Source organism: Emys orbicularis, chromosome 7 (genome assembly GCF_028017835.1).
Source record: "Emys orbicularis isolate rEmyOrb1 chromosome 7, rEmyOrb1.hap1, whole genome shotgun sequence".
NCBI classification, from domain to species: Eukaryota; Metazoa; Chordata; order Testudines; family Emydidae; genus Emys; species Emys orbicularis.
In genome coordinates, this window is record NC_088689.1 from 11742795 (window position 1) to 11768625 (window position 25831).

At 43.1% G+C, this 25831-nt stretch overlaps 2 protein-coding genes across 2 annotated transcripts in view; one reads left to right on the top strand and one right to left on the bottom strand.

The window, feature by feature from the left end:
* HABP2 (hyaluronan binding protein 2) overlaps positions 1 to 9525 on the top strand; it is a 42264-nt gene extending 32739 nt beyond the window's left edge. Inside the window, exons 6-13 of the mRNA XM_065407563.1 lie at positions 108 to 227; positions 1590 to 1761; positions 2321 to 2415; positions 3378 to 3633; positions 6164 to 6306; positions 6718 to 6852; positions 8305 to 8450; positions 9349 to 9525. Coding sequence (XP_065263635.1) covers positions 108 to 227; positions 1590 to 1761; positions 2321 to 2415; positions 3378 to 3633; positions 6164 to 6306; positions 6718 to 6852; positions 8305 to 8450; positions 9349 to 9525 — 1244 coding nt within the window. The remainder of the gene's footprint in view (positions 1 to 107; positions 228 to 1589; positions 1762 to 2320; positions 2416 to 3377; positions 3634 to 6163; positions 6307 to 6717; positions 6853 to 8304; positions 8451 to 9348) is intronic.
* A 1779-nt stretch (positions 9526 to 11304) lies between these two features.
* Positions 11305 to 25831, bottom strand: part of NRAP (nebulin related anchoring protein) — a 64078-nt gene continuing 49551 nt past the window's right edge. Inside the window, exons 31-42 of the mRNA XM_065407202.1 lie at positions 25700 to 25804; positions 24526 to 24624; positions 23642 to 23746; positions 23170 to 23277; positions 21491 to 21802; positions 18309 to 18413; positions 17543 to 17641; positions 17315 to 17419; positions 14718 to 14825; positions 13691 to 14002; positions 12677 to 12829; positions 11305 to 11406 (exon numbers count right to left, since the gene is read on the bottom strand). Coding sequence (XP_065263274.1) covers positions 11305 to 11406; positions 12677 to 12829; positions 13691 to 14002; positions 14718 to 14825; positions 17315 to 17419; positions 17543 to 17641; positions 18309 to 18413; positions 21491 to 21802; positions 23170 to 23277; positions 23642 to 23746; positions 24526 to 24624; positions 25700 to 25804 — 1713 coding nt within the window. The remainder of the gene's footprint in view (positions 11407 to 12676; positions 12830 to 13690; positions 14003 to 14717; positions 14826 to 17314; positions 17420 to 17542; positions 17642 to 18308; positions 18414 to 21490; positions 21803 to 23169; positions 23278 to 23641; positions 23747 to 24525; positions 24625 to 25699; positions 25805 to 25831) is intronic.

Consider the following 25831-nt stretch of genomic DNA (forward strand, 5'->3'; position numbering starts at 1 on the left):
TCTGTTGTATCTCCCAGCTAGGGGAGTAAGTCCCTTAGGGGAGTCGGTTACTGCCAGCCAGCTTCTAGCAGAATAATAGTGCTGTTTTATGCTTTAAATGTTGACAGTATCTTCAGCTTGCAAACCAAACCCATGTAAAAATGGAGGCGTCTGTCTACAGCAGAGAATCAGATCAAAATTCTCCTGCCAGTGTGCTGAACCCTTCAGAGGGAGGTTCTGTGAAATAGGTATGTCAAGATTTGCCTTTTTTTCCCCAAGGGTGGGGAGAAGGTAATTATTAGCTGCATTTGTCCAAAGCAAGGTCCAAGCCTGCAATCAGATTCAATAGCGCAGCTCCTAGATCAGGAGCCCAAACACATATCCAGGGTAATCCTGGGCTCAGGAAGGTTTCAGAGGACTTCTTTAACCTATCGTAGGTTCTCTGTCCTCCCCAAGTGACTAGCAATAGGACGGTCAAGTTTTAGCAACATTAACTCCCCATATTGCTGGGCAGGCACAACCAGTTGTCCGTAAGGTTTCCCAGGGCTTTTATCGTCCCCCTGTGAACTTTCCTGTACAATCTCCCTTCCTCTTCAAAAAAAAATCTTTCCCAATTTCCTCTCTCTGGGGCCCCCTTCAGGATGTACCCACATGTTTTGGGGTTCACCCAGGCCAGTAAGGCATTTGGTCACTGTCTGCCTTGTAACCCTTGAGTGTTTTGTGGCTGTGAAGCTTTGGCTCAGAACTCTGACCCCAACAACCAGAAAGCCCACCACAAGACACATAGGGTTACAAGGCAGATGGTGACCAAACCCTTTACTGGCCTGGGTGAGCCCCAAATGTCACAAAAGGGTTCCCCACTCTGATGTTCCCTAAACTGTGCTCCAGCCATTCCCCACTTCTGGAAGAGTGTGACTGAATGAGGGTGCAGGGGCACACATTTGTAAGGGTAGGAGCGCGGGAATCGTAATTTCTCTCTATATGTATATTAAAGGCTTCAGACCAGCTCCACGCACACGGACAACCTTCTCATGAGCTCTCCTCATTGCTATAATTCCTTCATTAACCTTTAACCCTTTCCTCTTGCCGGTGTGTCCATCCTTCTAGCATGATACCAACTCTGTGATCAGGTCTGTCCATCATGCTGGCACCCTCTGCTGTCCACAGCTCAAGTGGCAGGTTGCTACAGGAACAGATTCTGACCAGTTGCTGACTTTGTAATAATGGAAGCTCTCCAACGCTACTTTGCTGAGCTGTTTAGAGCATGAGGTCTCAACCTGGGAGTGGCAAATAGGTTTCAGGGGTTTGCAGTCATTTTCACTTTCCTTATAGCTAGGTTGGAGTCGGGGGTCCTGAAACTTTTTTCCATTGTAACTTGGTGTTACAATATTGATATGGTTGAGAATGTGGCTTAAGGTTCAGTTATTCCCACCTCCCTCGTCCAAGACTACATTTGGTCCAGTGGCTCACTGAACCTAGGGGGAATCATACATCAAGATCTTGCAACAGGCATGAAATTAACCCATGTTGTCCTTGGTGGGTGACACATCCGCTATGCAGGAAATGAGCAACAGGATGGACCTTTTCGTATCAGCATTGTCTTCTTGTAGGACCAGAGGACTGTTATGAACAGGATGGCCACGAATACAGAGGGAAAGTGAGTCAAACAAGGGCTGGGGAGACATGCCTTCATTGGAATTCTAACCTGCTCTTGGACGAGAGTTATAATGCATTTATGGAGGATGCTGAGTATTATGGCATCGGTGAACATAACTTCTGCAGGTAATCTACTGAAGCTACATATGTAGAGGTCTCCTCTCTCAAAAAATGTGCAGAACCCCCAATGATTCCAGGGTGAGCAGCTCATAGGGAAGTACAGGGAAATCTCCAGGGGATGTAAAGCTTCCATCACCTGCTCTACGCAACCTGCCTTGGACATAATGAGAGTGACAAGGTGGGTGAGGTAAAATCTTTTATTGGACCAACTTCAGATGGTGACGTACACACACTCTTCTTCAGCGTCTGACATAGTGGACATTCTGGAGCACCCTCTAAAGAGTTCTGATGCTCCTGTCCTGGAAGAGACCACTCTAATTTGCACTAACCTGGCCCCTAGCTAGTCCCAGGGTCAGGAGGGTGGAAAAGTGGCAGAGAGTCACCTATGCCACCCATCCGCTCAGGTGTGTCCCTTGTTAAAAATAAAAATAGCTTCTAGAGAAGCTTGGATCTTTACTTGGAGCATTTAGCTGATCTGTTATGCACCCTTCAATCCAACGGTTAACCGGTTATCCTGGAGATTTCCTCACTCTGATTGGTGGATGTTGGAATCTGTTCCCTTCAGGAATCCAGATGGTGATGTAAAACCCTGGTGCTTCATCAAAACAGATAACAAGGTGAAATGGGACTCCTGTGACGTTTCACCCTGCTCAGCAACAGGTAGAGTGGAGAATAACACTGAACCTGCTCAATGAGGCTCAGAGGTGTTAAGGGCTTTCTCTTTGCCCTTCCCCGGGTTCTTGTCATGCAGATAGAAAACAGAAGACCAGAAGTCCAAAGTGCAGGCAATGCAATGTTTATTGGGGAAATCAAGCAAACATATAAATAGCTCTGTACGCCACAGAGCCTTTCCCGTGTTCCCCTCCCCTTTCCTAGCAGGCATAATTATACCTGTAGTGCACACCCTTGATCCCAACCCTTATAATTTATGTCATGATCTGTTTTGGAGGGTTCTTGGGTCTGGGGGCTTCAGAACCACCTCTTTTGTATCCCATGGGAGGAGTAAGGAGTGAGGTTGTGCTTTGGTCAGGGTCAGGCATTTCTTTGGCTTTTAGTGTTTCTTATACCTCCCCCCACCCATCCCCCTCGCCTCTCCCGACTGGTTGCTTGACCTTCTCAGGAGAACAATTGAAACAGGACTGTCCTTCAAGTGTGCGCTCGTATATTAAATTCCCACTCTACCCAACAACACTTTAATTTTATTTCTTATCTCTTTTTTTACCCATCTGCTTGCGGGCAGATGTAACGCACAGTGTCTTTGTTCTTTGTTCACACATATTAGTAAGAATATAAAACTATCAAAAGTCAAATGGGCAAACAAGACCCAAAATTCTATCTCAGGCAAAACTCGCTCCTAAGCTTCCAAGAAGCTCTGGCAGCCAATCACCACTGCTGAACAGTGCTGTAGATGATCCTCCAAGTGGCTCCTACAGTACATCTGGCAGGATTTCCAATGTTGCTCCCAGACCCATGTCCCCCGTAGTGTGTCATAAGACTTCCAGTCTTATAACTGTGCCAGACATTCCCAACATGCATTGCCTTGTCCATTCCTGAAATTTATAATCATTATAGCAACTTCAGTCTACGCCTGTAGCAAGTTCAGTCTTATGTCTCCCCTACAGAAAATATTCCAGCGACTACAGTCACCCCAGCTGTTCTTCCTGTAGTGGGTAAGACATTCAATACGTGTGGACAGCCAGAGGCTGAGAGAACGCTCAAAAGGATTTATGGTGGGGCCAAGACCATGTCTGGCAAACATCCCTGGATGGCATCTCTGCAGAGCAAGCGTCCATTGAGGCCCCCTATGCCAAAGGGACACTTCTGTGGAGGAGCGCTGATTAAACCATGCTGGGTTCTCACTGCTGGACACTGCATTCAGTAAGTGCATTACCTGTGTCCTGTTAAGCATGAAAAAAATCATAGTAGTTATTTGGCTGAAATTTATCTACTGGAAACCGTTGCTAACAAAGTGCCAGATTGAATTTTTTTGATGGAAAATGTCAATGTCAGCAACATTTTCTGATTAGTGTTTTTTAATGGGAAAATTGCAAACAAAGCATTTCAATTGAAAGTGTCAAAAATTTTCATTGACATTTTAGTGGAAATTTTTCTGAGCTTCCCATTCCATTAAAATGTTTGATAGTTTGATATTTTTTTCGTTCTGTTTCAGGATAGAAAAAAAAAGTCAAAATATCAGAATTTCCTGCAGGATGGGATTTCTGTGTTCTGAACAGCTCTAATAGCATTATAGAAATACACCTCCACCCCGATATAACGCTGTCCTCGGGAGCCAAAAAATCTTACCGCATTATAGGTGAAACTGCGTTATATCAAACTTGCTTTGATCCGCCGGAGTGCACAGCCCTGCCCCCCTGGAGCACTGCTTTACCGCGTTATATCCGAATTCGTGTTATATCGGGGCACGTTATATCAGGGTAGAGGTGTATATGGTGTTGTAGCCATATGAGTCCCAGGTCATTAGAGAGACAAGGTGGGTGAGGTAATATCTTTTATTGGACCAACTTCTGGTGGTGAGAGAGACAAGCTTCTGGGCTTACACAGAGCTCTTCTTTAGGTCTGGGAAACGTACTCAGTGTCACAGGTAAATACAAGATGAAGCAGATTGTTCAGCATAAGTAGTTAACACATGTTTCGAGGGACCGTTCAAGGTAATGTAGCCCGTTAACACCCCTCCAGTCATAGGGAGGAAGGGAAGTGGGCAGGAGAAAGACAACTGCAGGGGGCAGGGAGAGGGGGTTGTTAATGGGTTATAGATTGTTATAATAACTGCTTATAGAAATGCTGAGTACGTTTCCCATACCTGAAAAGGAGCTGTGTGTAAACTCAAAAACTTGTCTTTCTCACCAACAGAAGGAGGTCCAATAAAAGCTATTACCTCCCCCACCTTGTCTCTCTCATTGAAAGATGGAGTCAGATCCCCAGCTAGTGCAAATCCGCATTCACTTCAATGGAGCTACACCACTTTGTCAGCTGGAAGTAAAATCCTAAGAAGTTACTTAGGACTCGTATTGGGGGTTGCCAGGGAATGAAGAATGAGACGGTAAAGGGATGTTGTTACCAGATAGTTATAAAATCACAGAAAATTTAGATCAAAAATGCCAATTAAATCATCCAGTCCACTTCCCTCCCACTGCATGAGTGTCCCAGAAACTCATTAAAACACGTTGTCCCTTTCACGCCTTTGCTGCAGTTGCTCAAAGAGGATCTGACTTCTGCTTCCAATCAAACCCTAGTTAAGTTGAAACAAGGTTATACCATGTGTACAGTACCCTACAGAAGGGGCTGTGAAGTGAGAGAGAAGGGAAGAGAGCGGATATTTCTACATGGAATATAGGGAACTCCACTTCTAGAGCCAGTACATAAATCGACCTTCTTCTCAAATTGGATTACAGTTCAGAGGAGTCAGTTTCTGCTTGATTTAGCTGTGGTTGGTATTTTGATTAAGATCACATGCTAGCAAGTAGCTATGTACAGGAGGTTAAAAGGATATTATAAAAACGTACTGGGCGTCCCCCGAAAAGGTGTTACCTATGAAATTCTCTCCTCCCTCCTCTTACTCCTATGTAGTGTAGATAAGGCAGTTGGCTGACGTGTTGGTGTTTTTATCACACCTTGCTGTAGGACCGATTCAAGCCTTCAATTAATTCCTTGGGGAAATGTTATCCGTATCTGAAGGGGTCCTCTCTCTGAGGGTTTTCAGCATCTGCTGGAGGAAAAGAGGAGGAATGTAGCAAAGCTTTCGGGTGGTTGAAAGGAAAGTCCTCTGAAGACCTGGGGTTGGGGTCGACCACATAACATGTGACACCACACGCCATGGCATAAGGAAGAAAGCAGTGAGAGCTCTAGAACAGCTATTCTGTGATTTTTGCCTCCTGTTGCTAAACACCAATTAGCCTCTGCCTGGAATACTAGAGTTCATTTTCGGAGGAGCTTATGCCTCGCGGGTGTGTAGAAATCTCTAGGTAGGGAACGTTTGGAGACTGGTAAATTACAAAATGCAAGAGGTCATTCCAGCATTGTTGACTTGCTCCGCATTCTGACTGCCTGCATTCTAAGCAGGCCTGCCGACGGGGGTAGGGAGGCAAAGTGGGCAATCGCCCAGAGACCCGGGCGATTTAAAAGGGACTGGGGGCCCCTGGACCTTTTAAATCACCCACGCAGATCGCAGGGCTCCTAGGCGCACGTGACTGCTCCGGGCCCCACGGGCCGGTGCAATTGGCCAGCACGGTCGGTCCCGAAAGTGACAGATTCGTCACTTCCACCCCGGGCCCCACCCCCCTTTAGGGCCGGCCCTGGCCGGCCCGGAATTGCTGTTGGTGGGCCTGATTCTAAGCACCAGAGCTAAAAAGTTCAGCAGGTGATTTGCTTTAATTTTTTTTCTTATTAGATTTCAAGCAGACAACCTGCAAGTGTCCCTTGGAAAGCAAGACCTGGAGAGGACAGAGTACCATGAACAAAAATTTGATGTGGAGAAGATAATTCGGCATGGACTTTACAAAGAAAGGAACGATATTCCATTCAATGATATTGGTAAGCTCCCACAGTGTTGCAACATGCGTGGCAAACTCTTTGACGAGACATTGTTGGATGGACCTTTTCACTGATGAAAACTGAGGTGTGGTTTCTATGGGCTGCACCTCTCTATGGGACTGATCCTGCTTTCACTGAAATCAACGGCAAGACTCCTGCTGACTTCAATAGTGCAAGGACAGGTTCTAGAAAAGAGGAAGCCAGTGTGTGATTATGTACAGTGTAGACATTCTAGATTTTCAGGATGGTTACATAAACAAATAGGTACATAGTAGAAGAGGACAGCATCCAGTAACAGGTACAAATAGTAGATTTCGGGCATTTACACAGTGCACATGTGTACATTGTAGACTGATAAAGATGAAAGGGGATTAAAATTAATCAAGGTATTCTTTGTTACCCTGTGTACAGCTTTGCTTAAGCTGAAGCGAGTTGATGGCCATTGTGCTCTAGAAACGAAGTACGTAAAAACAGTGTGTTTGCCCAATGATCCATTTCCTGATGGGACTGAATGCTACATCTCAGGATGGGGAGTTACTGAAACAGGTAAGATATTTGATGGTTGGCTGATCTCTGTTATATCCATATTCGCCTAGAGTAACTCTCTCAGCAGAGTTGCTCTGCAATTCCCTGGATCAGAATCTAGACCCTCGTATCTAAAATTCAGATTAAGCAAAGAAATTTAACCAAAAACTAAGCATGTATTAACCTGTCTAGGTAAAATAAGTATTGACTTGAACCTTTATCCAGTATCCAAACCTTTCTGGGAAATCTGAAAAAATTCCATTAACCTTTTTCTTTGCCACCTGACACAGCGCTTCTTGGCTTCATTCAGAGCCAAAAATAGAAGCACCAAGATACCGTGAATGAGGCAATGCTTTACTTACAGTATTTCCAGACACGATCAGGTACTGGAACTCTTGCAAGTTTTCCATACCTATTAAGCTTTTGATAAGCAGCATCTGGATTTGTTTGATCCTTCTACAAATCATACATCCAAATCATTTCAAGTTCAAGCAATTCTACCCAAAACTTTACTGCAGCCAGTAACTCTGAGTGGGAATTACGCTTTTTAAAAAAAAAGATAATGGCAATTTTCTGAAAAATGTATTTTCTCATGGTCTGATTGATATGTTGCTGTAAAGTAACAGAAGGACAATGTTTTAGGTGTCTTAGTACTTTGCAACTGATAGTCTGATATGACACACAGGGCCAAATTCTACCTGTTGATGTAACTCCCATTGAAGTCAACAATAGCAAAGCATGCCCATTTGTTCAGAATGCGCCAATAGGATGTAATGGATAGTTTAAAAAAAATATCTAAATTGAGCAAATTTATTTAGAAAACCAATTACCTTATAATTGGGTTCCAATTGGCTCTCTTTGTCTGAAATCTCTGAAGAGAATTATTATTAGCATTTCAGGAAATTACTGAGACGGTGAAATGTTTCCTGTAACTCTGGAGTAAGACCAAACTTATAAACCACATAAAGTACCCTTAAGTAGCTTCAGATGTGGTGCTTTGAATCGGTGGCTATCACCTTTCGATGATATGTTATGTCTTTAGAGTCCCATTATCTCCTTTAAATATTGTATGATTTTTACCTTGTTTGTCTTTCTCATTATTTTGGGTGTTGAAAAATATATAGTGGCTTGATTTTCAGAAGTGCTGAGCACCTACAAATCCGATTGAAGTCAATGGAGGCTGCAGGTGATCAGCACCTTTGAAAATCAGGCCATTGAATGCCACTAGCAAATGTGTGGATGCAATGACCAAATCCTGTAGACCTTCCTCTGTCTCTAGTCAGGCAAATCTCCCAATGACATCAATGTTCTGAGTGAAGTTCCCAGGCACGGGCTCTAACTAAATTTGTATAATTTCAGACAGACTCCCCCTTACCCCATCCAAATTACAAACAAACTCATAGATTAAAAACATAACATGAAGTGGGGAAGGGGAAGGTGACTTTCCGCATTTTCCTGGCACACATCTTGTAGGTGAAGGATCTCGTCAGCTGTTAGATGCCAGAGTAAAGCTGATCTCCAAGACGCAGTGCAATGCACGGTGCGCATATGATAACAGACTGGATGAAAGCATGCTTTGTGCAGGAAATCTGCAGGCACCAGGAGTTGATACTTGTCAGGTCGGTTGCTTTTTCTGTATTTGAACATTAATTTCTCTCTTTAAAAAAAAAATCACATAAATAGTCAGGCTCTGGCAGAGTACTACATATATATCTGTTTCTCCTATCAACACATTAAAACAGCCTTCTTCTTTCTTCAGTGTGATTTGAGAGACACATTCCTAGAATTAATGTCATCACTATCAGTGACAAAGAAGGTTTAGAGGTTCCATTGGAAAAGTTCAAAAGTTCACATGCTTACCCAGAACTCTTCTTAATGCATATACCTTCTAATCTTTTTCTCTCTCTCTCAAATCTATCAGATTCTTCTTTGTCATGAGCACCAGCCCCACAACTCGATCTTCCTCATCAGATCTCATATTCATGGGGGAAGTCAGGATTGATTTACTCTGTTACTCTGGTGTAAATCTGAAGCCACTCCAGAGTTGAACTATTGTAACACAGCAAAACCTGGCTCAGTATGCCTTTGGGGTTTTTCCATAAAACCTTTAAATGAAAATAACAAAACTAAAAACTCCTTTTACAGATGTTTTGATACACAAGCTGAATCTGCCCGTATAGTTATGAATCAAGGTTATGACCAGAATGCCAAGCGACTTCCATTCATGACTCTGGAAATGTCATGTGAACTTGTGAGATTTCTGCCAGTTTGAGCCAAAACTTCACAAGAACAGTTTGAGTTTTCACTGTCATTTTACCAGAATCCAGAGAAGTGTCCTACACCTAATCAGGATCTAACCACCACCTCCTTAGCACATCTGTATAAAAAAAAATCATTCAAAACCTCAAAAGCTTGTGCTTGAGAGAGAAATGTTGTTGTTGGGCAACATTTTTGCTTTATTTTAGAATGCAAAGAATGGCTCTTTTTTTTTTTTTTTTTTTTTTTTTTTCTTCTCAGGGAGATTCTGGAGGTCCTCTAACCTGTGCACAAAATGGTTCCTATTATGTCTATGGAATTGTGAGCTGGGGCGAACAGTGTGGCTTAAAAGATAAACCAGGAGTTTATACCCAAGTGACAAGATTCCTCAATTGGATTAAATCAAAAATTCAGCAGGAGTCCAGTTCCCGCGCGTAAGCGACACGTTCTGGAAAGGCAAATGGTAAACCTGAGAAATTTAATTTTCTTTATCCCTCCTCCTCCAACATTATTGATGGCACTGTGGCCATGACAACATATCCAAGATGGTGGTGGCTATAGAGAAAATAGCAATAGCTGCTGCTTCAGACCTCATGCATCAACGCAAATTTCAATCTCCGGTGAACAGTACCAATGTATGTATGTAATATTCAGCTGAAAACTGAAACTCCCGTAGATTCTTTTAATGTCTTTTAGTGACTTAAAGGGCCTGATCCAAAGTCCGCTGAAGTCTTTTGGTGGATCAAATATAAGGAACGAGAGCTGCTCTGCTTTGCCCAAAATCAGTTGGACAGTCATTTTCTTATTTTCTTCTGAGATTTTTGTCTTGTAAAACACTTATGCATGTGAACAGCTTTGCACCGCTAAGTATTCCCATTGACGTCACTGGTACTATGCACATGCATAAAGTTACTCACATACATGTGTTTGCAGGCTCAGGGCCCAAGTTGTGTATCTCCGGCTGTCAGTAAAAGGATGTAAAAATATTTCTATAATGTAAATCTAAATGATTTCAAAATAATTTCGAAAATGTTCATGATTTTTTCTGTTTTTTTCACTTTTCTTCTTTGTATCTGATAGCTGAATTATTTACTAAACCTAGATTATAACTCTTAATTGTTAGACATAAAACTGGAATTTCATTTTACAGATAGAATTGCGTATTTTTGTTCAGTTATTCTGCAGTCTTTAAGGAAAATTTGGAAAACAGGGGATTGGCGTTAATTCTGATATGGAAGCATGCCCACTGGTTTATGTGAAGAGTTGGTCTGCAAAGTGTAACAATGTCTCTCTCATTTGAGTATTTTTGGCTTTTTATGGTTGATTATAAACCAGTGGTTCTCAAACTTTTGTACTGGTGACCCCTTTCACATAACAAGCCTCTGTGTGTGACCCCCCCCCCCCTTATAAATTTAAAACACTTTAACACCATTATAAATGCTGGAGGCTGACAGCTAGTGACCCCCCCATGTAATAACCTCATGACCCCCTGATGAGGGGTCCCAACCCCCAGTTTGAGAACCCCTGTTTTAAACCTCATGCCATTGGGATGGTCTATAAACAGCCCCATAATCCATCACAAGCTATTCCCATTGCAATAACTTCGAACCACCCTCTTCAGCAGCAGCCTCAGGTACTAATTGTGATCTCTGTCAATCAGGGATCACTCCTCTGAAGTCCCTTAAAGAATACGACCCAATTAATCAATGCTAATTTAGCTTCCATCAGCCCTTGCCTTGTGCATATTCACCCGCCAAGAGATTTTTAAAGCCTTATCTTGTGTCCCTTTAATGTCAAGGTGCCAACAAACCAGGAACCAATTCTAAAATATCTAAAGGCATCATTTATGGAAACAACTGTATTTGATTTATTCCATACAAATGATTTTACATTCTACAAATCAGGGCTTATTAATCTTTAGTACAAAGCTGAGCCTGCCAATCATCTAGTACTAATTTCATTGACAGCCATAAATAAATACCATACTTTGTATTACATACACTTATAAATCACTTGTCTTAAAGTATCCACACAAAAATATAAAGATCAATATTAAATTGCAGGGTCTGTGTGGTTGTTGTTTTTTAAAAGAAACGGAAATACACCAAAACAGTTCTTAGATGCCATCTACTGTGCTCCTTAGTCAGGAAAGCGACAGGACAAGCCGAAAAAGCGAAACGTTTTCATGTAAGCTGCAGTGCTGCCTCATCTTTCTATTCATTTCTTAAACAGCTGCATTTTCCTCCGCTTGACTTGCAGAATTTCTGAAGCATCAGGGTTGACGCTGACCTGCTGGGATCCTCCTGCCTCTACCCGCTCCTGCAAAACCAAACCAACTAAGTTGTGGGGAAGAGCCAACATAAAAGGAGTGTTTTATTATACTGTCACCGCTGAATTTAAAAAAAAATCCACCTGGCACAAAAATGAGCAAAATAAGGATTAATACTGCACTTAGGCCAAACTCCTGCCCTTAGCTATGTGAAAATAGCTAACATAGTTGTGTAGCTGAGGGCAGAATTTTGCTACTGGGTCCCCATTTCTAATTTACACCCTAAATAAGGAGCAAGCAGTCGAGAGCGATGAGGAGGTGTCTCTGTGAAGGGCAGATGAATCCTAGGTGTGGGACTCAAGAAGTCATTCTATGCAAGCTGTCTTATTCAAGTAATACTTATAATTATTCCCCCCTCATCACTTTGCAGATGGGGACTATACGATGTGTGTCTTATATTTCTCTTGGGCTGGTCTTGTTGCGAAAGATAAACTTTAAAAGAAACAAAAAATGAAAATGGAATGCTGCCATTTTATTGGAGCATAATATTTAACAGTATCCAGGACACTACCAGGGTCATGCTCCTCTGCCATGCAGCGGTGTGAGGAAAGTAACAAATTAGGGGCCAAATCTGAGAATGGGGAGACAGGAAATGAAGGAGAATCTCCACCCTCCCACTCCATGTGTTAGGGGCTTTAATCCGCTGCTCCCTCTAGAGCTGCAGAGTGCTGCATGTTCCCCCCACATCCAGGTAGATCTCGAAACAGAAATCATCCTGCAGTTACTGCCATAACACTGCTGCAAACCCACCTAAAGGGGCTTTCAACATAGCTGTCAGAGGGGATTCAATGGCAGAATAGTTCCTAAAGGCATCTTACTGAAATTAGGGAAAGGGAAGACCAGGGGAGCCATGCAGGGACTCTGAGCCCCCTGCTCTCCATGAGTACCAAGATCCCTGTGGACCGAAAGCAATCCACAGGACAAAACCCTCTGGGCATTCCACAGGGGAGCCAAATCCTGTCCACCCTATGGAGTTTCCTAGCCCCTCCTTGGAGGCTGACCTTCATGGAGAGTGACCTGTACTCTCCTCCCTAGAGGAGATGCCTCTAGATTAGGGTTGAGGCACAGTGGTAGGGTTGTGTGGGGAAAGCATGAATGGACACTGCCCTAGTTCTGTGGTTAAATAACAGGGAGACCGCAGTCTCCAAGGCCTCCATCTGGTCGCTTTCACAAGCGCTCAATGGGATGACTGCTCAGATCCTGTCTAGGGGGCTGTGTTGTGTTAGAGGTTTTGTGAGAAGTGCGGTTTATTCCACTTACCACTCCGTGTTCATATTGGCCATAAGTACCCTGAGGTGCCATTCCCTGAGCATATGCCAGCTCCGCAGCTCTTCTTGCCATTTCCACTTTATAAGAGCCTGGGGGAGTCCAGCCAATGCCTCTGATCCAGTTCAAGTCAGACTTGTATTTGACCTGGAAAAATGCAATAGACACCATTGGGTATTATTGGGTGTGGCTCTAGTTAGACCACACACATTAAAGGTTAGACACGATCAGGGCCGGCTCCAGGCACCAGCTCAGCAAGCTGGTGCTTGGGGCGGCAGATTGTTTGAGGCGGCATTCTGCCCAATCCTAGGGCAGCACGGCCACTTTTTTTTGTTGTTGTTCCGCTCCGGCCACCCCATAGGGGGCGGCGGCGGCGCGGAGAACCAGAGCACCCTGCAGGGCAGTCCTCTTCCTTCCCTCCCCACCGACCGGAGCGGAGCCCTCGCGGCAGGAGGTGGCGCAGCGGGAGGGGCCGCGTGGTAGCGCCTCTGCTGTAGCCCTGGCCGCCCCCTTCTCTCTCTCTTCCGCCCGCTCCCTCCCCCTCCCCCCCCAGCCGGTCCCCCTGCACCCGCGCTCCGGCCGCGCCGTAGGTTTTTTTTTTTGCTTTGCCGTTCTGGCCGCCCCGTTTTTTTTTTTTTTCCTTGGGGCGGCCAAAAAGCCAGAGCCGGCCCTGGACACGACACACGCCAGGTCCTACAGGATCAAGAATCAAACAACTATTTATTCTTAGAAAGCGGATGCTCCTTTTTTTCTTACAATAGGATTTTTGTAATAATCAAGACTAGTAAGCAGGGAGGGGTCTACAAGGATCACCAAGAGTAGCTGATAGCACCTGGAGTGAGTGCTGTAAACATAGCCTAGGGTGACCAGACAGCAAGTGTGAAAAATCGGGATGGGGGTGGGGGGTAATAGGAGCCTATATAAGAAAAAGCCCCAAATATCAGGACTGTCCCTATAAAATCGGGACATCTGGTCACCCTAAATAGCCTATAGTGCAGATATACTTACATCACTCTGGAGTTTGTAGGCCTGTTTTGCATGCTTCAGATTCAGCTGCTCGGGATCACAAGTGTACTGGGGCAGGGGCTGTTTGTAGTTTACATTGCTGATTAGCTGCTGGCTCTTCTTAGCATGGATGAATCTGGGCTGATTCATGTGACTCGTGAACTGTGTCCTGTTTTGGGCAAACTCCTTCTTGTATTGGTTGTCGCTCTGGAGTTTTCCCACCCTGATGAAGTGCCTCATTTTGGGATCGTCATTCACATTACGGAATCCGATCTGTTGGCCTTTATCCCTCAGGAAGGCCTCTTTGTACCTGAACTGCAGGGTGTTGGAAAAGGAAATCTCATTTGCACATCATACAACTGCCTTATTAATTGAATTCCCACCCCTCCCATCAATAGCTCTCTCTTCAGCAGGCACAGGATCCCCTCTGTGCACTTAAACCAAGAGAAGTCTGAGCCACATGTGTCTATATTTTTTTGTAAAAAAAGCCATTATTTATAGTACAACTATGTAACCACAGTAGAATAAACTCTTTGGTAATTGTTAAAGAAACAGGAAAAATGTGTGAAGCCACCACCCCTGCCAATGTAGGACCATTTCTTGGAGAGCTGTCTACTTTTTCCTTGAGCTGGCTAGTCCGTTTATAAAGGACTCAAGCAATGCAGCTTCTGTTACTGCAATTTCTTCGCCTATGTGTTCACAGGGTGACCAATGTCTTTTGCGTTCACACTCAATCTAATAAGTGGCCTAGGTAAGCCCACTATTTTGACTAATCAAAATCTTGTACCCAATTTACAGTACTATATCATCAGAAACCTACCCCCCATGACTAGGTCCTTTAAAAATACTCCTGTCACGTACTGTATATTATTAAATGGCGTTCCTAGTGGAAAACTTCGAACTTAATTCTGCACAAACATCTGGTTTGACTACATAACCACCTCACCCAAACTGGCTTCCAAGACCCACTTTTTATGTCCGGGTTTAATGGCTTTGTAGGGGTGTATTTTGTAAACTGAACACTTCTTACATCACTGGCAATTTCTCTTGAAGCTTTAGCTGTCTGGAATGGGATGGCATCCAACCTAAAATCATAGCCAGCTGCCCTTGTCTGTTCCCAAGCTGTTTTATACATTTTCTGTGTTAAAAAGAAGAGGAGAAAACAGTCAGTTTATTAAATCTATTTTTGTGGCTGCAGTAATAAATGTTTTATTCTAAAGGATTCATTGTCATGATGAATCTGGACAGCAATCTCCAAAGATTTGGGATCAGATTCTATAGCACTTCGGTTTCTTTCCTATTAAACATAATGATGAAATCTCTCATGTCTAAATACAACCATCAGGCTTTCTTTTTACATTTTCACATGGATTGGTTTTGATTTTATTGAGTTTCTATTAGCGACTTTGATGCATCAGGCACATCAATATTGCATCGATATTGCCCTTATTCTGTCTTTTGATGCATCCACTTGTAGTGCCTTGGGTTTTGTGTCTTCAGAATTTCAGTACCAGAGTTTCAGTAACCAGTCATTTCAAGCTTTTCTAATGTGCTCTGTTTCAGTCCCATGTTACATGTGGTTTCATTAACTCATCTGGAATAACATCTGCCCGTAACACATTGGATATGACTTTGAGGCTGTGAAATGCATTCTCAAAGTGAAAGTGCTCCAGTTCTGGTTCTTTTCCAAGTAGTGGTATTTATACAATAGCTTTCAGAGTGGATAGGATGCAGTGTCAAATCCTATGTGCTGGCTACATAAACTGCTGTATCTGATTCTTTTTAAGTCTCAGCGGACACTTCTATTTTTTCCCTTTCTAATTTTATTCCCCTGCACCCTCTGAGGCTGCAGTCTAGTTTTTCTGATATATGTTTTACACCTGAGCACGTCACCAATATACATTTCAAGTTCTAAAATACATTAACCTATTTCTTATGTTTTGCAAGTGAAGGTGGTGGTTGTGCAAGACAGCAGACTGAGCCAGCGGACGTTCTGAACAGTTACAGGATGGGAGGCGGCAGTGCAAGGCCCACTAATGTGCCCTAGTCATGGTTCAGTCTCCAGACCCAATCTGCCCCTTGCTTCTCTGATGAGAATTCCAACCAGGAAGTGGAAACTGGGACTGTTGTTTTTCACGTGCGGACACCTATGATTGGACTGAGGCCACTCAGTAGCCTTCAGATGGCATGCAACTTTTGGTCATTATTAGCGTGGGCTTTATAAAACGACCTGCTGCCATGTGAATCCGATGATCCTTAGTCTCTCCCCAACAATGACATTTGCCCAGATTCTGAACTTGTACCCACAATGCCCCTTTACATTTAGTAACTGCTGGGTGCAGGCTGTATGCTACATCACAGTCATTTCCTGTCTGGCTTTTTTTTATGTAATCTCTCAAAGCTTTTGCGTTGCCACTGTGAGTCTTAATATTACATGGGTCCTTTGATCTGGAACCCCATGAGTCATTTTCTTTATCACAGTGTGCAGAGTTTTGTCCTCATCCTCACACATTACATCCATTTGATTCGTAGTTATCTCCACAGCTTTAAAATATCAATGGCTTTTTGTGCACTGTAAGGTCATTCTCCCTCAACAACCTTCCATGTGTAGCACATGATCCAATTCTGTAAATACCACAAACAATTTGATGTTTAATGAAAGGCTACAAAGATCTCCATGTCCTCACTGCTCCTCTGGTAATTCTAGTTCAAAATGTTGGTATCTTGAGAAGAAACATTACATGCAGATCTGACAATTATGAGATTTGTCAAGTCGTGGCAAAACTGCTTTAGCTGCGTGAGCAGCAGATCTCCTTTACTCTTTTCCTCAGACATGAGTGAGGAGGTTTGTAAACCAACAAATTTTCCTCCCCGTATTAGAGAGGATAACAAGAAATGTATTTTTTAGGCCTCGCTTGTACCTCCATAACTGGCCTTTCAGACAGATTAAGGCTTCAAATTATACAATAAAATCTTACATGTATATAGCACCCTTCACCCAAAGCACATTGTGAACTAATGTAGATCCAAGGATCTCTCTGCCCATCACTGAAATGTAGCCCCCAAGAGACCAGCTGTTTAACAGCACATGGCATCACAAGAAGTTAGGGACAGAAATACTGCCTGGGCCTGCACTGGGGAGACAGAATCTGTTAACCCAACTCTGCTTGGCTGGCACAGCTGCACACACATAGGTGACTAGTGTGCTAAAAGGATCAGTTCAGGCCAAAAGGTGCCCCCCCCCGCCATGCACACAAATTACATATCCCGGGACAGAGCCTATTTTCCCAAAGGTGATTGAATGGGTCTTAATTTGCCCAATAATCACAACTGGATTGAAAGATAGAAATTCCTGATAGCTTTCCACTCTACCAGATAGAATTGCTTCTCAAAGGAGAAGAGGAGAGTTTTATTTCTCTGGTCAATAAAACTATACAGCCTTCCAATCCCGTCTGGACTCAGGTATGTCTCTGTTGTCCTCTGGCTTTTTCATTTTCAGTCAGGCTCACCAAAGGGCACCTTAACTTCTGTATCTAGAGGAAAACTTCCTAACGCCTGTTTTCCTTAATTAAGCAGTCCAGTTTATTACAAAGTCTACCGCCTGAAATGAAGTGATCTGTCACTTACATCACTGATATGAAGTGCATTCAGGCGGGCTCTGACAAAATCTGGGTGGTCAGGAGGCAGGGTGTATCTGTGCATTGCAGCAGAGTCTCCAGATCTGTACAGCCTCTGTGAAATCAAAAAGTATTCAGCGTGACGACTCTGGTGCTGGCAGCAGGGGTGAGGAAAACCAATTGCTGCACGACAATATCACAAAAAGTGTAAGGTCTATTACAGTAAAAGGAAACATACATCACTGCACTGGATGTAGCTATGCTTAGCGTGGATCAGGTCCGGAGAGTCAACCACTGTGGTGAACTTCATACTCCCTGGCTTCTGACGATACTTTGCCTGCAAGTGGAAAAAAAAACAAGAGGCTTCTATTAAATAGTGATCAATGAGAATTTTGCATATGTGACAACAGGAACAAAATCAAAACCAAAACAAAACACTATCCTCAAACCATGGTGTTAAAAACAAAGTGTTTTTCCTTTAGTGCCAACCCTTATTTTAATGCTGGCAAATGTGGTTCCAATGTGCCACTGCAGTGTGCACAAATAAAAGTTTCTTTTCGTTTTGCAAACAGGAGTTTGCTCTAACAAATTCACTTCTTATATACAGATCTCATAAACTCTAGTTAGGAATGGTACACAGTTTCTGCAGTAATAAATGATGCTGATTAGGCTAAATCACCCTCCTGTCAATGTTATGTGCAATAGCATGCAATTTTAAAAACTGTAGCTCATCCGCTTAGCATTTCATACTGGCGTTTACTGCATTTATTTGTTTACATATTTTGTTTTTAGACAAGCATGTCCGTTGGAATAGAAAATATGCCGCGAGTGTCACAAGTGGACGCTCATCTCCCATACTGCTCTTTGGTAACTTACGCTTTGTATAAACAGGCTCCCACATCAAAAGGAAATGATAAGCTACATTCGTAAGTGTCATGTAACGAGGAGCCTTGATGGTAAACAATTCCTACAGACGTGCCAGCCCATGAAAAATGTATCAGTACCTCACTGATGAGCTCTCCAGCCTTCTTTACATTTTCTATCTGTGGAGATCTTAGAGCCAGCCAACCAACCCCTTTCATGAAGTTCAGGTCTGCTTTATAGCGAGACTGTTAAAAATGAAAATGGTTAGCTTTTCTCAGTTTTGCAACCGCAGCTATTAGGTTTTTTAAAAAGACTGCCCGATTCATATTAAACTTTTCGACTTTTTCATTCTCCATGCATATATCACGTCATAAAACCAAACTGTTTGCATTTGTTCATTCCACCAGGAATTAAATAATCAATCATATGCAAGTCACAAGAGGAGGCCTCACAAGTGAATTAACATGATTCAAAGCAGAAATAACCTGTTTGTATGGATGTAAAAGATCCCTTTTTAAAACAATTATTTGAAGTAGGTTCAACTCAGCAATACTAATTATTTTATCCAATGCATGTTTTCTAATTAGCCTGACTTTGTAAGAGGACAGCAGTTCTCTGCTCTATATGGTTTAGAGCCCCACCTACAAAGAGAATGGGCTAACAAAATGAATAGGGCCAATTGTTAAAGCAAGTGGAAGATGAACAAAAAACCTCGAGGTTCTCGTCCAGATTCTGCAAGTGACCCATTGTGTGACTTTGACCAAATCATTGAACAGTTCCATGCCTCCAGCTCTCCATATTTAAAATGGAGAGAACAGCAATTACTTATTTCAAAGGGGGGCTGCAAAGCTATCAAACTTCTCTTGGCTCCTCAGGTGACAGGTGCTGTAGAAGTGCAGAACTTTTATTCTTACTGGGTGGTAGATGGGACGGCAAAATCTGTTGTCTCATCTGATAAACTCCTAGATTATTTGGGTGACATCCCTCATCAAATCATCTTGATTATTTTTCTGGCTTACTCATAACGTTTCTAAACACATGGGGCCAAATCCCGAGGTCCTTATCAATTCTTTACTCAGTCCCTACCAGAGAAACTCTTATGAACTCCAGTGGCAGTTTACCGTGTAAAGATTGAAGGGTTTAGACCATGGAAATGTTACTTTCATGTAATGTAATGCACAGGTTATCATAGTTCCTCTATATCAGGGCTCTGTGTGCCATTTGGTCCCTGATGTGATTTCAGGCAGGGCCGGCTCCAGGCACCAGCCCACCAAGCTTGTGCTTGGGGCGGCACCTGGAGGGGGGCGGCGCGGCGCTCCGGCCGCCGGGGAGAGCGGAGCCGCAGTGGGCTCGCCGCCCTCCCCCGGCGCTCTGGCCGCCGGGGAGAGCGGGGCCGCGACTGGGCTCGCCGCCCTCCCCCCGGCGCTCTGGCTGCCGGGGAGAGCGGAGCCGCGCCGGGCTCTCCGCCCTCCTCCCGGCGCTCTGGCTGCCGGGGAGAGCGGAGCCCCGGCCGAGCTCTCCGCCCTCCTCCTGGGGCTCCGGATGCCAGCGGAGCCGCGGCGGGCTCGCCGCCCTTCCCCCGGCACTCGGGGGGGGGGGCGGCGGGAGGCTTTTTTGCCTGGGGCGGCAAAAAAGCCAGAGCTGGCCCTGATTTCAGGCCACAAGAGGGGATTGGATGGAAAGGTAGCAAAGGACTGGTGTAAGGCAGACAGCCCGAAACAGCCCCCCAAATGCCATTCCAATGGCAGGGAAGCATCAGAGCACAAGGGTACTCCAGCCAGGCTCTTGAAACCATTGTACACCTCTGTACCACTATAGAACTCCTCTACACAGGAGTTGAGAACACCTCAAGAACTGAAAGGGACTTATTCCCCAACTGACCATCCAGCCCCTCACCAGATAGGACCCATTCCCCACCTAACCAAACACAACAAGAGGTTGCAGGACAACCCAGTCACCATCACCACTGCAGATGTGAGGACCAGCTATCAGATAGAGGGAGCCGCCAACAGGAGTCTCGGTGATATGCTGAGGGGGTTGGTAAGCATGGTGAGTGATGGGGACGGGGCTGGAAGGCAGGGGTGGAAGGACTGATGGATTTGAGAAGGGGAGCACATGGAACTGAGTGAGGTTTTTGGGGTGGGTAGAAGTGGGAGGCGTATGGAATTGATGGACAGGTTGAGCAGAAAACAGAGTATTTTATGCAAGAAATATGATATGTTGCTGACTGCAGGGGAACATTTTGAGGGACTCGGTGAAACTTTCAGCAATACAATCCTGACCCAAAAGAAGTTGGCAATGCCTGTTTTTTCCCCAATGTACTCTCTAGTGATTAATGTCTTTGTGTAAACTCTGTGCTACTGTCAAAGCAGAGAGGAAAGAAATCTAAGGCTCCCCCCTCAACACAAAACTAAGCCCCCTGCTAATGGCTCTCTTTTTACATTGGGATCCTCCAGTTTCCACTGGCAAATCTTTTGCTTTCTTTCCACTCTAACAAAGAACAAAGACAATTGGATACATTTATAACAGAGAGGCAAATCCAACAGGGATCCTTCAATCGGATCGTTGGCTTTTATCTGAAGAGATGAAGTGCATAAGACTCTTTCAAGGTGCCTTTTGTTGCAAAGAAGAGTACGGTTGATATAACGCTACCCGATATAACAGGAATTCTGATATTACGCGGTAAAGCAGTGCTCCGGCGGAGTGGGGGGCTGCGCACTCCGGCGGATCAAAGCAAGTTCGATATAACACGGTTTCACCTATAACACGGTAAGATTTTTTGGCTCCCGAGGACAGCGTTATATCGAGGTAGAGGTGTATATGCAGTCACCTGTGCACACAATTTTTGAGTACTTTCAGTGCCATATGTGAACAATAGTACGTACATGTGCAAAACCATTTGCAAGTGCAAATGGAGCACGGGTATGGCCTGTTTAGAGTTTATCATTTACATAACACACTGGTGTGCAAAAGCTGCATGAAACAAGCCATTTGCATGTGTAAATTTGTACATAAGTAATTAAAAGCTGAACTGACTCCTGTTTGAAAATTTGGCCATTGATATTACGGTCTCCATTTGCAAAAGCCTCCACAATTGAGACTTGCAAATTAATCTCTGAACATGCAACCTCCTTCCCAGTGCACATTTGTGCCTGGAGAAGATGTGGATCTAGTTGTGCATGTGATCAAACATTTTGTAGATGCACAGGCAGGACTTTGCAGGCACATTTTCAGTGTCTGGCATCAACTTGTGGTTTGTGTTACTGGTAAGTTTTGCTGTTTCTAAACCTGTTTGCAATTAACAAGAGGGTTCTGTCTTTACCTCACTCTGTAGCATGTGGGCTCTCTTTGCCCACTGCATCTTCAAGTCTTCAGGTAGTGCTGTATACACATGGAATCTTTTCCTATAATCTTGCTCGCTCACTAAGGCCTGGGCCTTCCTAGCATGGACTAGATTCACCATGTCCATGGGCAGATGGTACTGAGAACAGATCTCCTGGGACCCTTTCTTATACTCCTGTTCGCTTTGCAACTTCCCAGCATGGAAGCAGTGTAGCAACCTGGTGTCATCCACAATGCTTCTGGCACCGATGTGCTTTCCTCTTTCCATCACAAAGTTGTGCTTGTATTGACACTGAAAATAAAAGGATAAGGTGCTTAACAAGCATGCTTAACTTCAGATTGTGCATTATTATTTTAACTCCCATGAAATTCCCTTTTTAGAGACCAATTGTAAGAGGCCAAAAGAGAATGCAAAATCGATCCAAAAGAGAAACATTGTGCACACTGTCTCCAGTTTTTTGGGACCAACTGTTCCTGGACCATAAACTGATTTGAGAGAGAAGCGTAGGGTACAGGTCTAAGCATAGGAATAAGCACCAGGAACGAGTAAATTCTCATTGTAGCTCTGACTATGATTCCCTCTGTGACTGTGCATTTATCCTCTCTGTGAAATGGCAAGGATTATTGTTGTTGCATAAACAGTGTGCAGGGAACTTTAAAGAGAAGGTCCAGGCCTGGCCTGAAGAGGTTATAATGTAGTCTAAATGGAATAATAATACTTATCTACCATGCAGGGGAATTGAGGGGATTAAATTACAGTAGCTAATGTTTATCAAGTGCTTTGAAGATGAAGGGGCAAATTCAGACCTGCTGTAAGTGGACGTAATTTTATTACGGAATTGCAGATCTGAGGCTGCAGCCACAAGCACTATATAATCGCTAAGTATAGCTACTTCGTGAAATGTATATACATGTTTAAAGCATTCAGATTTTATTCCCCTAGACATAACAAGATATGCAGCTCAATGCTATGCAAAATCAAATATTTTTATTTCATTTTAATTATAGGTGACTCTTATAATTTGTTTACGAAATCCCTCGTGGGAAAGGAAAGGACTTAAAACTACCTACAGATAAAATAGCACCATGTCCTAATGTGTTCTGAAAATGATAATCCAAACCAGAGAAAATTCTAAAGAGGAGGGACATATGTATTCCTTGCCTGGGAAGTTACTGAGTTATACATTTGCATGAGTCCACTAATTTTCAGTGCCCAACTTGAGATGCCTATGACCTGATTTCTGGAGGATCTGAACTCACAGTTTCTTGTGACTTCAGTAGGAGTTGTAAGTGCTCTGCACTTCTGAAAATCAGGCCCAAGGTGGGTGTCCAAAAACAGGCAGACACCCATAATTAGTGGATACGTTGAAAGTTTGGGGCTGAAGATCTAGATAGATTAGAGAGGGGAAGAATTTCCCTACCTTGCACCATACTTAAAATCACTGGATGTTTCCCAGATCTTTGACTGGGTTTGGTTTCTGATTAGCTGTGACTCTCTTAAAAAAAAAAAAATCACACAAAGAATCTCATTCATAAGTAATATAGTCTGTCTCACATGGTTATAGGGTTGCTTTAATTCAGTAAAATCTGCCTTAGACATTGTTTTACATGAAGTTAACAGAAATTAGGCAAGATGGAAGGTTGAATCATTCAACTCACATCACTGGCAATTTCTCTGGAGGCCTTGGCAGTCTGGAAAGGGATCGCTTCCATTGTCAGCTTGTAGCCTTGAGCACACAGATTATGCCAAGACTCTCTGTACTTTGCCTAAAGTGGGAAAGGCACATGTAGATTTCTCTGTTTCATTTTTAAATGCATGAAAGAACGAACAAAGAAACCCTCTTACATTTGTTGTACAGTTAGTGAGTCAATTTCTTACTACCAAAGGATTTTTTATTATCTATAGAAGATCTTATTATCTCAAACAAACATGTGTAGCTTATTCTTTATGTAGATTTTATTTTACTCACATATGTATACGTGCTAATGGCCACAGGTGTACATGCATTCAAATCAGAGAAAACAGAAATGGAACAGATCCAATAGGTCATCTAGTCCTAAACCCCTGCCAGTACAGAACTGTTCCTCAAGATAAATCCAAATATGCGTAAGGAAAAAAACAAACACTTACATCACTGAGATTAGCTGCATTTATTCTTGCCCGTGAAAACTCAGGCAGACCTAGGGTTAGTGTGCAGTGATGCAGAATGTCTTCTCCAGCTGCTTTATACAGGCGCTAGGAAAGAGATTCGAGAATATAATTGCCACTCATTTTCTAGAATGTTTAAATAACGTAACAGTGCACAGCCTTAAATATTTTGCTAGAACAAAAAGTACAAAAGAAATATACCAAAGTTTACTGCACCTATATAGGTTTGTTGGGGTTTTTGTTGTTTTAGAAAGAGGTTTGGGTTGGGTTTTTTTTTTTTTTTTTTTTTTTTTTTTTTGAGGGGAGGGATTGTTCCAAATATCAAGGAAAATATTTCAGAACTGTTAGTTCTATCAGAAATACCAGGAGCAGATATTAGGTAAGAGGGTCTCAATGAGGGGTGAACTTTGGGGTGGTTGGATTTTTCCTGAAATTGGCATGTTTGACAGGTCACAGTGAATTTTGCAAAAATGAGAAAGAGGTTCTTGTTCTCAGATAGCATTAGGTGGGCTCTAATGTTGCTTATTCAGTACTATGCAAATGAACCTCCTCAAAAATGTACTAGAATCTACCTTCTTTGCATTTTGTTTGCTTTCAAGTAGAAAAACCTGATTACAGGACTTCATCTCAAATGGAGGCTATCTATGAAGTTTTAAAGGAGAGATCTGATTGACAAAATGATACTAAATGTTTGTCCGGAAATAATAAAATATGATCTAACTGTGCCAAAGCACAAATCAATGATGCCTTCTTTCCTTTTGATGTATTATGTTTCTCAGAATGAGGTTCTCTCCCTCCCACTCCTCCTTCCCCAGCTCATTGCATTTTAAAAAGCACATTTTCTGATCCACGTTACTAGAGCCTACCTCATTAGCAATCATGTTGCTGAATTTTGCATGAAGGAGGCCAGGAGAGTCTGTCACCGATGTGTACTTGAAGGAATGTGGCTGCTGACGATATTTACTCTGAGTTCACACACACAAAGAAAAATGAACAGAAGCACTAAATTGTCTTGTCAGATAAGGGACCTGTCTCCCTAATACTAGTGCTTTGGTTTTACTTCTTGTGCTTAAAATGGTGCTTTGTAAAGAATGTTCATCTATTAACCATTAGGCCAGTTTATCAATTGCTCCCATTAATCTGGTGCATTCATGTCTCATTAGTGACAATGAAGAACAGATAGGGAATATTGTAGGGTTTAAATCAGTGTGCTGCCAAACTTGCTGTAGAAATTTTATTATTTTACCTCTTCATGTCACTGGTCCTGCCTATTGAAATCAGAGTTTCCTTGTCAAAGGCTCAATCCCTAGTTGCTGCAGTTGAACTTTCCACTTTCAAGCCCTTGGAAAAGTTGAGGTTCCACTTACTTTGAGGAGGTAAGTGAGAATTATGAACAAAAACCAGAGCTCATCACAAGGATCAAAGCACCTGATCTGTTCATCAGAGTAGGGCTAGAGATGTACAAACTCATTTTGCCTAGTTCCAAACCTATTTGAACATGGTCACTGGATTCATCTTTTGCTTTGGAGAAACTAGCAATGTGAACAGCAGGGAGAGAGCGGAGAAGGAAAAATCAAATTGGAAAATAGGGTGGAAAACAGAATTCTGAGTAGACAGAATGCAAAACACAGAGCAACTGTGAAAAAAGGAGCAGAGTGGGGGCAGGGAACAATTCAATGTTCAGGTCACTCCAATGTGCCAGCCTAGCTTTTGGGGAATGTTACTATATGTAATAGAGGGCACAGGTTTCCTCTTAGCTGGAAATACACTTTTTTATATAAAATAATGTATCTTAAAAATACCAACCACATGCGTTCAGAACACAGGAGGAAAAGATTGTGGAAATAGTTAACGAGGTCTGCAAAACCTCGAACTCCATCAGGTTCACCCATGTGAAATGAGAACATTAATGGCGTGATCAAATAAAGGGGGAGGGAGTCTACCATTAATCCAATGAGTCACTTTGCCAACCCAGTTTAACAGACACACATCTGGCGAATTCTTGTTTGTAGTGGAGAAATCAAACCCCTCTTTTGTTACCTCGCTGATGAGTTCAGAAGCTTTCTTCTTTCCTTCAATCTCTAGGGCCCCTGGAGTAATACAGCCAACTCCTTTCATAAAGTTCATGTCAGACCTGTACAAATTCTAAGGGAAACCAAAGAAAAGTAATTA